Here is a 15594-nt window from a genome sequence, read left to right as displayed (position 1 = left end):
ACCAAGAGGCGTATTCTAATTCTTAACGTTTCTGGTTTAAGAAATGTCAGTTTTGACACTGACAAGTCATATCCATAACAAATCCAGATCAACTTCATAACCTATTATTACAATCAGAATACGCCCCCAGTAAAATAATCCTAGGGTGAAATTAGTAAATTACTACCGATACAACGATCGGGTCGGGTACCGCTGCCAGTGGCAATCCATTATCTCAATTCACCATCAGTCATAAGCGGCAACAATGCAGCTTATAATTTAATAATGTAAGTACGATTCGGTACTTAATTTATCCACCTTCTTCTTAATTTATCGAGTGACTAAAAATGAAATTTATCCACCGTTCATACAAACCGGTTTTAAATTTTTGCTTATAATTTTCGGCCTCCACGTGCAGTAATAGTGGGCACCCATTTAAATACCTACACTATTTTTATTTATTGATGGGATGTTAATTAATAAAGTTTTTAGGCAACTATGAAAATACACGTTCAAAATTATGTTTGAACTGCAAAGCGATGTAAGCGATTAGATGTTAAGGTACATACATTAGTAATTAAATATGTGGCACAAACAAACAAAGGAACATTACACGTTACCCACCTGGTCCTGTATTCCCAATGCATTGCACCCACTATTGTTCGTCGCACACAAACCAATTTAGTAATCAAGGGCCTATTTTAGATTTAAGCCAGTTATTAATTTAGTTTAGTAGTAGCACTGTATATAATTTTTTATCTTAATCTCCTAATTACGCTAGGGTAATATTGTAATAAGTAGGGCATCTATCGCAATTTGGAAAAATGATTTTGCCCGATGTTTCTTTACCCATATTTCTTATCATTCGCCAATGCGTCTTGCTTGCGCTGGTACATGTACGAAGAAGTACAAGAGAAATGCACGCACGAATGATAACAGCCAGGTTGATATATATGTAAATGACATCACTTCTACGCGTTTGGGGAAATGAAAATTTAGCAAATGAAATATCGGACAAAAATATTTCGAGGTTGTGATAGAACTTACCCCGATATCACAGTTACACTGGTATTCATCAGGCGTTAGCACGCGACGCGCACGCGGGCGGGAACGCGACGGGAAAAGTCAAACAACTAGCCATCGTCTGGTTCATAATAGCCTCCTGGACAGTCCCGGAGGACCTAGTGCAAAGAAGGTAAATTATGTAATGTTCCTCCCCGCAACAAACATTGTGTTTTTTGTGCTTATTACTCAAATTTATGAGTAGGTACATTATTGACATTGTAAATAAACATTTTAATTAGCAGTTACTCACAAAATTATCAATTTAGTTGCTAATAGTTGTGTTAAGCAAGGTTTGTAATAGCGAGTCGGTACTTTGTCTAAAAGTCTTCTAGAAATCGATTTTCGCTCATGTCATCTCGGGTATGGGTAAATATGGTATCAATGCATTCAGTATGATCTCCTGAACACAAATATGTGAGATGACAAGCGCGAAAATGTGGGGTTAGGAACTGTGACGTCATAAAGTCGGCATGGCAGTACAAAGTTTTTTCTTTTTTCTTTTAAACATACCATGTGGGCTACCAAATGAAAGGGCTTTGTGAGTAGACCACAAATATATAAGTAACATACTATAAAATTTTCACTACTTGGTCTAACAAATTATTAGAAAACGTTCAATAATTTCACAATCCAGTTGATTTTGTACTGCTCTAAATTGAAAATGACTGAATGGTTTATTCAAAATTTTATACCAAATGACTACAAATGTCCTCTATATAATGTTTACCTTTTTTGATATTTTTACTATTAAAAGGTGTTTATCGCTTGAAATTGTAAGGTAATTCGTTTTCGCTCCTAACTTATAATCGTAACTGAGTTGTCCTGTAAGTGAATACTGTATATCGATACCTACTATGTAGTAGTCAGCTAGTCATCATCGACTCCCTGGCCGATCCTCCTCATGTTAAAACTAAACGAATACCTACGTTTAATATCTCGATTACTGTCTTACCAAATTTCATTAATCTCGTGAGGCTCATTATATTACATTACAATATAGGTACCTACACTCCGGTTTAATGGAAATTTAATCCTTCCTAAAATGTTAAACAATGTAAAACACATTTCTTTTGTGTTATCATTTTATCGAACAAAAGAAATTCAACTGAAGCAAATTATTCGTAACTAGATATTTTTTCTAGCAAACATTTTGTATCGTTAAGAAGAATCCGATTATAGGTATAAATATCGTAAGACTGACTTTCAAAAATCTAAAGACACAAGACAGAGATGTGCTTAGTTAAATTGAGCAATAATAGCTGTGCACGATGGATTAATTAAAAAGTCAGAATTGAGAAAAAAATATTGTCAAAAAAACCGGCCAAGTGTGAGTCGGACTCGCGTTCCAAGGGTTTCGTACAATTTTTAACAATGTATTTTTATGTGACACGTGAGTGGAATGTCTTTAAAAAACATCCGTAGGGGTCGGATCAAAAACTAAGTAATTAAGTCCGACTCACGCTTGACTGCACATTTTTAATATGTTTTTCTGTAATCTATAGGTAATGAACTATTTTGTGTAATTTTTTCAAAATTTTAGAACCAGTAGTTTCGAAGATAAAGAGGAGGGGAAATGTAATTTTTTGCCTATTTTTAACCGACTTCAAGATTTCAAAGGAGGAGGTTCTCAATTCGGTTGTTTTTTTTTTATTTTTTTTATTGTTTGTTACTCCATAACTCCGTCATTTCTGGACCGATTTTGAAAATTCTTTATTTGATTGTAAGTATATACATACAGATTGGTCCCGTTTTTGTCAAAAAGCAGTTCTGATGATGGGATCCATGAGGAATCGAGGGAACTCCTCAAATGTTAAAGGCATACATATAGTGATTTTAGTATTTTCATCAACAAATCAAGCACTTACATTAAAAAAGTGACATTTGATGAAGTGGAACTGCTGATGATGATCAGAACGGAACTCTTCAATGACGCATAGTTTACGTTTGGCGATTTGTCCTCTTCTTTATGTTTGTTAAGCAACTTAAGTTTTTAAGACATATTTTTAAAATATAATTGAGATTCGCACGAGTTCTTTCATTTGATATGTAACAAGAGATAGTTTTAAAAAGTTTATTTTTTAATTTTCTCTTTTACCCCCCAAAAGTGGCCCCATGTTTAAACTTCATTTGTTTACGTCACATGTCCGTCTTTGGGTCATAAACTTACATGTGTGTACAAAATTTAAACTTAATTGGTCCAGTAGTTTCGGAGAAAATAGGCTGTGACAGATGGACAGACAGACAGACGCACGAGTGATCCTATAAGGGTTCCGTTTTTTTCTTTTGAGGTACGGAACCCTAAAAAATACGTAGTAATGTCATTTCTTATTATACACATTTTTTATAAGTTTATTTGAATTGATGTACCTATTTTAGCTCCTTTTACTATTTTGTCTGCACACTATTTGTATTTGTGTAAGTATGTGTATTTGACAACCAGAATCAAATCATATCAAATGTATAGGTGGCCTACAAATTATATAAGGCGAATTTATTTATTGATTTAATATAATTAATATTTATGAACTAAGTATTATAAACGTCACTAAGCGACAATTACTTATTTAATTTTAAAGCAATAAACAACACGTTTATACAAGTAATGCTTTCAAGTACGATTGTGTGAGTTTTGTGCGGATGTAAAATAGAACTATACTATATCTAGGAAGCGCCGACGACTACATACCCATAGCCATTTAAACGAAATGCGTCCAATATTAACCATATCCCGAGTGACCCTGAGCCTTATGCTGTTCGCGTGACCCATTATCCCATTAATTAGGTGGTTGATGCCACCGACCGCTCCGCCGCTCCGTTACCGTTTGCCTAGCCAGTGTTGACTCTGCCACGTCACTGCAAATACCTACAATGTTTAGGGTCATTTACACCAATTCCTAAGTTATTTTCAAAGCTTTCCTTTTTACTTACTATTGTATGAGTTACATTTATGAGATATAAACCATGTGATAAGTCAACCAGACTAACTGTTTATTGAATTTGTTTAAATCTAAAAATCGTACGAGCTACCACACAATAACGCAATTATTATTGACCCAAAGTAATTTTTAGACAGTAACTTTAAACTCGATCGATATATTTCTGACAAGAGACAATAACATTAGCTTGACTTGACTGTCGAAAGAAAGGTGCGTCCAAATACTTGGCAAGGCACATAGAGCTACATGACAGGATTACAGGACTTGAGAAGATTTCTTACCGACAAATGCAAGATATTACATTACTTCGTTTCGTACCCAAAAGGTAAAAACGGGACCTTAATATTACTAAGACTCCTCTGTCCGTCTGTCTGCCTGTCCGTCTGTCTATCTGTCCTTCTGTCTGTCCGTCTGTCACCAGGCTGTATCTCATGAACCGTGAACTATAAGTTGAAATTTTCACAGATGATGTATTTCTGTTGCCGCTATAACAACAAATACTAAAAACAGAATAAAATTAATATTTAAGTGGGGCTCCCATACAACAAACGTGATTTTTTTGCCTTTTTTGCGTAATGGCACGAAACCCTTCGTGCGCGAGTCCGACTCGCACTTGGCCGATTTTTTTATGGTGATAAGGTAATACAATTAAATAATTTCCGTTTTATATTGGATAATCCCACTATCTACTTCACATTAAAAAACACGTGATAAAAGATTGCATTAAATAGGTACTTATTGAGGTCTATGGGAAACATGTTTCATTTTTTTATTGAGGAATGCAAGCGAAAAATTTATCATTGTATAGAAACAAGGTAGTACCGTATTTATGTTATACAAGATTTTAATATGTCGCCAGACTAAAACCCGTCAGGCAACCCGAGTCGGGGGCCTGGCTGCATGCACTGCCTTCACCACAATTGGGTACCTTCCTTGACGATGACACGTTAAGAGTCGGAGTCGCCTTAAGACTAGGGTGTAAGGTGTGCGAACCCCATCGCTGCATCTGCGGGACTATGGTCGAGACTAATGGGCACCACGGCTTAAGCTGCTTGCGATGTGCGGGTCGAATACCAAGGCATCACGCCATAAACGAGCTGATCCGTCGTGCTATGGTCTCGGCCAGTGTACCATGCATCCTGGAGCCGCAGGGTTTAAGCCGCACAGATGGTAAGCGACCGGACGGCCTTACGTTGGTACCTTGGGCAAAAGGCCGCAGCCTGATTTGGGACGCCACTTGCGTTAGCACCTTTGCCCCCTCCCACATCACTCATACCAGCAAAATGGCAGGCGCGGCCGCCGAGAATGCTGCAAAATTAAAAAATAACATATATGCAAACTTGGTACCAACATACGACTTTGTTCCGGTCGCTATAGAAACGGCGGGGCCTTGGTGTGCGGAGGCCAAAACATTTATAAAAACTATGGGGCGACGTTTGAGGGATAGGGGCTGCGACCCCCGTTCCGGCTTTTACCTGGTCCAGCAAATATCGCCGGCCGTGCAACGCGGCAAGGCCGCTAGCATTTTTGGCACGTAAATTTGGTTTGGTAAATTTGGCATAGAGATAGTTTGAGTCCCGGGGAAGGATATAGGATAGTTTTTATGTCGGAAGTAAAGAGGGTGAAAAGGGGGATGAAATGAGAAAATTAATAAATTGCCTGTTAATTGGTGTAAGCAATTAAGCATATTATGCTCAAAATTATTGCCATTAGATTTTATCCAGGCGCTATACTTGCTCTAACTGCTGGAACTAATTCCACGCAGACGAAGTCGCGGGCAAAAGCTAGTACTAAATAAAAATAAGTAAATATATACCGAATAATTTTTTTTAGTTTAGAAGTTTTTACCTGGTAACATGAATAAACTTTTAGTTTAATTCCAGGGGGAGTGTAGTGAAGCCGCTAACGATCCCGATATTTAATGACGTGTGAAATTAATAGGGGGAACTTTGATGAATATTCCTTAATTATGGTAAAGTAAGCAATGAAGGGCTTCAAATAAACGATAGCACAGGTGTTCGTATATTAAATGACTTGACGTTACAGGGCAGCCTCGGTGAGGCAACGAAAACATAATACCTATTAGTGTTCTACAGTGCATTGAAATCAGACGTTTGAAATAAAACGGACAGCTATTAATGCTACGATAAATAAATAAATACATGTTATAGAACAACGCCTAGTTTCTCTTCTGGGTTGGAAGGTCAGATCGCAGTCGCTTTCGTAAAAACTAGTGCCTACGCCATTTCTCGGGATTAGTTATCAAACACAAAAAAGCCGGGATAACGCGAGGAATATGATGATGAAATAAATAAATAAATGTTATACACAGATCGACCTAGCACCACAGCTAGCTCAGGAAGGTTTGTGTTGTGGATACTTACTAAAGAAGAGACGCCTTCCAGATAGATTTTCGTACATTACCCGCCTGTTGCTATTTCTATTGCACGCGCATACTCGTAATTATATTGCTGTCAAACAATTTTTAATATTTTTTGCAGTTTTTATTTTACCATTCTGTCGCTATCGCCATGCATGATTTATGTATTCATGCCAAATTGCTGCTTTCTAGCACCAACGATCACGGTACAAAGCCGCAGACGGACAGGCAGACGGACATGGCAAAATTATAAGGGTTCCTAGTTGACTACGGAATCCTAAAAAAAGAGAGGAGGTTCTCAATTCTCAAGTCACCGAGGTCCTCAGACTCTAAAAGCAACAGTTGCTTATGTGTTATTATAATTTCGTTCATTCTCGGAATAAAAAAAACCGGCCAAGTGCGAGTCGGACTCGCCCACCGAGGGTTCCGTACTTTTTAGTATTTGTTGTTATAGCGGCAATAGAAATACATCATCTGTGAAAATTTTGACTGTCTAGCTATCACGGTTCATGAGATAAAGCCTGGTGACAGACAGACGGACAGCGGAGTCTTAGTAATAGGGTCCCGTTTTTACCGTTTCGGTACGGAACCCTAAAAAGACGAAAATTGGGCCCTTCCCATGTTTATTATTTACTTTACGAAGAAAATGCGGGCATTTCAAATTGTAAAATAGCACTTAGGTGTGTATTTTCTCTTCTTCCATGTATCCATATCATATTCTCTAAGCCGTAATACTAATACCAGTGTAAGCCTCACGTTAGAAATCTATTTAAAATAATATTTCCAGGAAATAAGGCATGTTACACTGATTGTATTATGAAATAGCAAACCGAGTTATACGGTCTCTAATCGGCATACTGCTGTCACATTTCCATAAATATTCGTTTATCGGGCTCGCCGTGATTCGAGAAGAAATGCTTCGTAGGCAAGAAACAGGCGCGGAAAACAATAAACGCCCACTTTCTTGCGCCTGCCAGCGCGAAGTGAATAGGCAAAATTAAAACGAGCACATCGATTTTGTCGATATTTCGAAAAACAATGTTTTGACTTTATTTAACTTCTAACTTTTGCAACGAAACTATAGGTTAGGTACCTCTTCATAATAGTGTAAGCCGTTCGCATAAAATAACCGCAAATCGATGTACAGGTTAGCCGTTTGGCACACGCAAACTAGAGATGAAAACAAAATTTTTGACCCGCAGTTCCTAAAAAAATTCCCTTAGGAGGGGTACTTTTTTTGTGTTTTTTTTTTCTAAAGCTATAGTGTGTGGTATTATTAAAAGGGATTTTGAGGCGATTCTAATAATATACCACATCATTACATTTTAGCCATTTTTTCGTAATAAAAACAAAAAGAATTTTCATAATATACCAAGTTTGGACTCCTCCAGATACGATATGGCAGATTTTTTTTGTACAATATACTACAAATGGTACGTAATATCCTCATATCTAACCCCAAGAAAGCAATTTTGAAAATAATTAACTTAAGTTTTTTTTTTTTTAGTTTTTCAATTTTACAAAGTGACACAGTTCTATTTCAATACCTATTTTACGAGACTTATGAAATTGTACTGCAGATACGGTACATATTAATCGTAAAATGAAACGTAATATCCATATACCTATCCAACGGGAAATACCTCTTTAACCCTTTAACTGCGCCTTTTCATCAGTTGGTATAGTTTGTTTAGTTTTTGACACAAAATATCAAGGTGTATCCTTCAGTTACGATATACCTTACTGGTTTTTTTTTGTACAATATACCACAAATTAAACGTAATATCTTAATATCTAACCCCAAGAAAGCAATTTTGAAAATAATTTCATCAAGTTTTTTTAAAATATTTTTTATGTGTATATTTTCAATTACAATATTGAAAAATTAAATAACAATACTAAATAAAATTATTTTCAAAATTGCTTTCTTGGGGTAATGGGGTTAGATACTTAGGCTTATTCTTTGAGAAAACAATGCAACCTGTGTTTAGATTCGTTAGAATTGTCTCGATGATAGTTGACTGTTGAAAACAAAGTACAAAAGTTGTATTTTTTTTTGACAAAAATCTTTTTTCCATTTATCTATTCGAGAAGTTGTCATGGATGTCCACTCGTAGGTCGTTAGGGGCACGGAATTGCAGTGTTCAGTTGTTGACACCGCGACATGCTTCAGCAGCTTTGCGTGGGAGCTTTAGGTATACATGGCCACCCGCTGCTGGAATAATATACATCCTCCCCTCAGGAGCCTACAAAGTATCATAAGTTTCATAAGTTTTAAAGCCAAACTTAAACCATGTATACTCCAACACCAGCGTCCAGCGGCAGCAGGAAGTTTTTAGAAATGACACAAGTTTCATTTAGCGTAATATTATTTTAGTCAAATAGTTTATGTGCTTACTATGTTATATACTTAACTAGTGAGCAAATCAATAAGTAAATAATATACCAGGCGCTCAAAGCGTCCGTATACAGTTGTTGTTGTCATCATTTCCTTTCGTTTTCTTGCAACTCGTGCATGTCGGCGAAGTTCTACTATTCGCATGGTCTGCATGGTCATCGGGTGGCACGTTTTCATGACCATCCCTTAGGATAGAGATAATAGAGAAGAAACAGACGTTTCACTTAAAACTCACTTTTATTTACGACACGGGTATAGATAGCTCTTACACAGTCGAGGCTTAGCATAAGAATGAAATCAAACAACGGCATGCAACCGCTTAAATAACCTTTCCAACCCTACCCCTCCAGGTAACACCTGCCACCTGCTATCTGAGATCACGCCACACCACCTGCGGTATGGTTGTTCTATCAATACCTATACAATTCCCAATTATTCATATTTCCGAGATCGTCTAAAAATAACAATTAATTTAATAATAATATTTATTTAATACAGTAACCTTGTGATTATTTTAATTAAACACATTCAATTTATCATTTCAAAATTATAATTAGTCAGTCAATTGACTATGCTTCCTTTGAATCAAATATTTTTATTTTTATTCGTAACTATCGACTTAAATAATAAAAATCTAATTAAAATTATTTAAAAAAACACGCATGTAAACAAACATCAAGGATTGCCGCCCACACGGCCATTCTGCTCCAGCGCGCTCCCTGCGCTGACCCTGGCATCACCCATCCTGGGATCTAGCCCACATCGGCATCACTCAACATAGAGATCTAGCCGCCAAGACCGGGAAAAAGGAAACGCGTGGTGGCCAGCCAGCGTTATAAGGAAGGTGTTGTGGATAAGGTGGAACAATGCATACACATAATTATAAATTTGTTAATACAAAAGAAAACACTTACAATAATATCTAATGAATAAAACCACGTTTGTTGAGTCTCGGTCTGTGAGCAGTTTTCATTTTGAACACTGCTACTCGTCTCATCCACCGCCCACACGGTAGACTCGTCATCATCAGTAATTCAGTATTAAATGGATCTGTCTGTCCCGTAGGAGTAGGTCTTAATAAATCATGGCTGGCGATCTTTTCAGTACTTCCACGTAAATTAACATGTTTTAATTTATAACGATAGTTTAGTAATATTTCTAACATTTCCATGGGACCTCAAATTTTGCACCCAATTTGGTAGTATGTCTTTCATGACGACGCATCAAAACAAAATCTCCACTTTGTAAGGTTTGACTCGCGCTTTACCTATATCAAACCTCACTGTCTTGAAAAGATCGCTCGTCCATCCTTTGCTTACAAACATTTCTAACAAAAGTAAGGTTTCTATAGGCTCATCATCGTCAACTTGAAGAAGCTTGGTAATATACTCTGCTCTGCCTGACCATTTGCTCTACTAGCGCCTTTAGCCACAACGTAATGCTCAGTACGAAAATTATTACAAAATCTTTAAATTCTAGCGACGTCATACTTTTATCTTGGTCTGTTATAATAGAGTTAATAATTCCTTTTTGTTTTTTTTTTGCGGAATCTATTGTACGGTCGTCAGCATAAACTAGATGAACGTATTTGGTGAATGCGTCTATAAAAACTAATGCAGACTCGGTTTCAGTTCGGGTCCCATACATACGGCCAGTTATGTCCGCATGGGCGGTACGAAAGGAGCCACTTTATCAATAGGATATAGAGATATTTGCCTAGTGCTTTGTTTATGGCGTAAAGTAACGCACCTTCCCTAACCTATCTATCTGGTTAGCAATCAAAGGCAATGGAAACTTGGAAAGTGGGCTCTTAAAGTGCTAGCATCCAGCTCACGGAAATCTATGCAAAATCGATCTAAACCATCCTTTTTCTTAACTATCAAAATTGGACTACTAAAAGGAAGTGTTGTTTTCAATTTACTGGTATTTACTTTGGAAACTAGATTTTGAAAGCTGTCTTTATATTTATCAACAATGCATGCATGTAATATTTTTTTTTTTTGTAAATCAGTATCTTTTACGTCAGTATTTAAATCAGGCTCAAGACATGATTATTTTTGTATGCATTCGCTTACTAAGAAATTGCGTTTTACAGAAATATCATTTTTTTGCTTGGATGACAAAAAGTCAAATCCAATTATGATATCATGTTGTATCTCAGTATCTTTAACAACATAAAACTCCTAACTCAACACAAGTACCAGCTATTTCCACCGTATTAGTAACGGTCTGTCTTGAATCAAATGAGTGTTCACCTGCACCGAAAAAGTGGCGTTAACAGCCTTTCTCTTCCCGGGAATCGAACCAAAGAAGTGATTTCGCATCAGTGAACAATCAGCACTAGTATCAAACAAGCAAGGATAAGTAACGTTACCTATTTTAACTGTAGTAATACTACGGGCCTGGCGGTAAAAATTACCTACTGCAAAGGATTACTGACTTGACTGAATTCGACCGCTCATTTAACATTTTACGAAAACAATTATTTTCAACATGACCCTTTTTATTACAATATTTGCATTCCACTGATTTAGTATCATTAGGGGCTTTAGACTCGCTTCCGACAGTAGTGGAATTATCAGATCCGGAATAATTAAGCGCCTTGCAATCGCGAAAGCGATGACCAGGTTTATTACACCTAGAGCAAATAGACAAATAGTCTGGTTTAATACCTACTTCATCTTCAGTGGCGCGAGCTTTCTGAGAATTGTTATTATTGTTTGTTTTTTCTAATGTATCGAATTTACGTTTACGGTATGTCTTCAAAACAGGTACTAGTTTAGGCAAAGAGTCAGGCGTATTTCGTAACAATTCAGATCTAATATGTTCAGGATAAATACCTGTGATAACCGCATCCACAGCATCGGCATCATTAGCTTCCGGCCGCACGCGCTTGAATAATGTTCAAGCTGTAATGGCGTATTCGGCGTAGCTCGATGCTTGGTCCGACGTGTAGTTGCGCCATTTCTGTACATCATCAGCATACCGGAACTCCTTCGAGAAGGTCTTGATTAGATCTTCCTTCACCTGGTCCCAAGTAGTTGAATGTAGAGACCACGTGTCGGCCCACACTTTTGCTCTTCCTTTTAACTGAAGTATGGCTTTCATCCGTGCTTCTTTAGGTGATATAGCGAAAACGGAAATGGTTTCATCGACATTAGCGCACCAATCTCGAATATCATGAGATCGTACATCCGGGTCGAACGGAGGTAGGTAAAAATTTCCTCGTTCACGGGGTAGCGCCGGCTGTTGTGGATTAGCGGCGGTGGCGGACACTGCCGCATTAACAGCACTTGCTGCGGCTTGCTTGGAGACTGTTGTTACCAGGCTCATCACTTGGTCCATGGTAAAAGTAGGCTCAAGTTGAACAAGCGATCGGCGGCGCCCGCCTAGTATAGGGGATTGTGATCCCACCGCTGCTGTCGGCGAAGTTCTACTATTCGCATGGTCTGCATGGTCATCGGGTGGCACGTTTTCATGACCATCCCTTAGGATAGAGATAATAGAGAAGAAACAGACGTTTCACTTAAAACTCACTTTTATTTACGACACGGGTATAGATAGCTCTTACACAGTCGAGGCTTAGCATAAGAATGAAATCAAACAACGGCATGCAACCGCTTAAATAACCTTTCCACCCTACCCCTCCAGGTAACACCTGCCACCTGCTATCTGAGATCACGCCACACCACCTGCGGTATGGTTGTTCTATCAATACCTATACAATTCCCAATTATTCATATTTCCGAGATCGTCTAAAAATAACAATTAATTTAATAATAATATTTATTTAATACAGTAACCTTGTGATTATTTTAATTAAACACATTCAATTTATCATTTCAAAATTATAATTAGTCAGTCAATTGACTATGCTTCCTTTGAATCAAATATTTTTATTTTTATTCGTAACTATCGACTTAAATAATAAAAATCTAATTAAAATTATTTAAAAAAACACGCATGTAAACAAACATCAAGGATTGCCGCCCACATGCATCACCATTGCGCGTGTAATTGTGTATTTATTGTGTAATCATTTTCTTCCTATAATATCTGTTTTGCATTTGTAACAACAAAAGTCAAGCTTCTTATACGCTCTGTTGTAAAAACACATGCTTCTGCAAAGTAAATATTTTGGTGACTGTAAATCTAAATCAGCTAGGTACCTATTATTGTTTATTTTACATTGTATGTTTGTATTTCATCTTCTTTGTAATGTTATCGAGTTTATTTCATGTAATTTTCACGAAAGCTATTACGTATTATATGAATTAAATAGGAAATTAATCTAACAACACTTGTGCGGCATGGCCTTATAAGTCATCATGACATTTTAGGATAGGTTGGATGGCGCTGACGCCACCGCAAAGTGGATGCGTTCGGTGATAGATAAGGCCGTATTGTACAATTTTCTATTCATTCAATTTTGTACCGTATTGATAAGACTTTAAGTAGATATTAATAAGTAAGAGTAACTGGTCAAAAAATCTTCGTCAGTTTCCATTGGTGGATAATGTAAATAAGTGACCGTTTCTCGGGTGCATGCGAAAATGAACCATGCCTGGTCAAAGCGTTACTGTCGGCGATAGTACTGTACGACTTCTACGGTTGTGTTCGTGGCCCACAAATGGTCTCGTCGGAAGACCAGCGCTGACTTTAGGGTTAGCATTATGCTGAGGCGGGACCATTTCGTGGTAAACTATATACTTTTTGTTTTAAATATACTTTTTCTTTGTAATACTTTTGTATGAAATGTAGTTTGCCATGAATAAATGAATTATTCTATTCTTATTCTTATTAATGATGGCCAACCAATATAAAGAAGCTTATTAGAAAAATATTGGCGAAACCTGAATTGTTTACAGTTAAATAAGTGACATTGACAGTTTTGACAGTGAGGAATCTGTCAAACAAAAAAAGTTAAACCACCGGTGACAAAAAATATAAGCAAAAATGTTTGCCTACGTTTTGGCGTGTTCAGGCCTATGTGCCTTCAATCTTTGTAATATCCAGAGAGGAAAATGAGGACTACGTTTGTATGAAAAGGCGATTTCGCGCGGGTCCTCCACTTTCGTCGTAATAATACAAGTGTAAGCAGGTTGTGAAGGGCAAGAGGAATCTACCGTTACGTCATTCTAAAAAATCCGGCCAGTATCCTAAGCTACAGGGTGTACTGAATCATCTACTATTACGGAAAAAGGTTAAATAAATATTTAGTGCCTAGGCTGTTTAACGAAATAGGGTGGTTAAGAGTTAAATCTAGGTTTAGTAAGGCGGTCCTTAAAAAGAGGCTGTATAAGAAGACGTATTTTTTCGCAAAGATATTTAAGACTGTTGTGTAGAATTTAATAAGCGTTGCCTTACATCATATTTTCATAGAGAACGTAGATTTAGAGTAAAACACGATTTTCTCCAGGATGGTACACATTTTCCAAGATGGCTGCGATTCCTCGAGGTCCCCAAATGTAAAATGATGTGGACATGAAAAGGGGCCTTTAATTTACATACATTCCAAATTTCAGGACTGTTCCAGAGATTTCGAGGTTTGTCCTATTCCGATTGTGTTAAACTTACACGCACGTCGCACAATCATACGTAAACAGACATACACCCAGGATAATTTCGGTCAGCAAATTCCTAGCCACTTGGTTTAGTAAATAGTTTACCTGCCATATTTTTCTTTTTTGTTCGAATTCATAAGTTCCTGACCGACCTTGTAATGGTAGTTAACTTTTGTAACGTTAGATGGAGCTTTACTTTCACGTGTGCGCCGCGAAGCTCTTCCATGTGTGCGTGCTTGCGGGGAGGGAAGAAGCTATCGCGCGTGGCTTACGAACCGGCATTCGCGGCTGCAGTAGCCCCTTAACTAAAAGAGGTAGTACCTACATTTTGTTTGTTATTATCGTTTCCACCATTCAGTAGTCGCGGCACGCATCAACACGGAACGGCCGGCTGTTTCAGATATTATGACAAATGCTATTAATTATAAATACTCGTATCTAACGGTATATACCGCGGAGTACGAGACTGACCAGTGAGTCGTATCACAAATATTTATATGAATTAGGTAACTTTCTTTCATGCTATATGTATGAAAAACCTTTATCTTTAAATTGTGGCTTTTCTACTGCCCTAACCTAGGTTGGTTTTTTTGATCCTGGATAGTAACTTTTTTTTCCAAAATCTGTAGGTAAATGCCAATCATCGGTACTTAAAAAGTTAGGGAAGAACTCCTAAGTCAATTTTTTTCATAGCAGCACGAGATAAGGTAGCTGGCTTTAATGCCCACTCAATTTTTTTTAAATCTACCCTGTAATTATACGTGCCGTGTTGGTAAAAGCTCGATAAATATCTATTGAATTTTTACACAGCCATTATGTCAAGACGTCAAATCATCCATTATAGGGGATAGCTTGTTAGGTAAAGTGATCCTTGCGAAGGTAAACAACGTGTGCGCTGTGCGTTTTTGTTGTCGAATCACCTCAGCGTCTTATTGTCAGTTCGAGACACTCCCTTACATAATCACCCAGTCATGTTGATCGGATACCTTTAAAATGATAAATAGAAAGAGGAAGAGGAGGTTGATTGTGAAAAGTAGATAGTATCTAAATGGTCAAATAGGAAGAAATACATTACGTGGCTCACACAGTAATAATGATAACAAAACGGCAAAAAAAACATCTTTAGTTGAAAATTAAAGATCCATCGTAATTTTTATGGTTTATCAATATTGTGGGCATTTGTATTACCAATGCTCATAATTATTCGTAAACCGAGAAATGAGACTTAAACATCTGAGCATAACCCATAATGTTTTCAACAATTTTCCTTAA

At 37.2% G+C, this 15594-nt stretch overlaps 2 protein-coding genes across 2 annotated transcripts in view; one reads left to right on the top strand and one right to left on the bottom strand.

Moving 5' to 3' along the window:
* The window catches only part of LOC134742670 (neural cell adhesion molecule 2-like), a 137719-nt gene that overhangs the window by 78496 nt on the left and 43629 nt on the right, over positions 1-15594 (top strand). The window lies entirely within an intron of this gene.
* On the bottom strand, positions 10912-12220 carry LOC134747393 (uncharacterized). The gene has a single exon (XM_063682021.1). It carries the CDS (start codon positions 12101-12103, stop codon positions 11663-11665), a length of 441 nt encoding a protein of 146 aa, XP_063538091.1. The 5' UTR covers positions 12104-12220; the 3' UTR covers positions 10912-11662.

This window comes from Cydia strobilella, chromosome 1 (genome assembly GCF_947568885.1).
Source record: "Cydia strobilella chromosome 1, ilCydStro3.1, whole genome shotgun sequence".
In the NCBI taxonomy this organism is placed as follows: Eukaryota; Metazoa; Arthropoda; class Insecta; order Lepidoptera; family Tortricidae; genus Cydia; species Cydia strobilella.
This window is presented reverse-complemented; position numbering and strand designations above follow the sequence as displayed.

Excerpts from the sequence above, each read along its gene's own strand:
- LOC134747393 (XM_063682021.1), bottom strand. The coding sequence starts at position 12,103 with ATGGACCAAGTGATGAGCCTGGTAACAACAGTCTCCAAGCAAGCCGCA.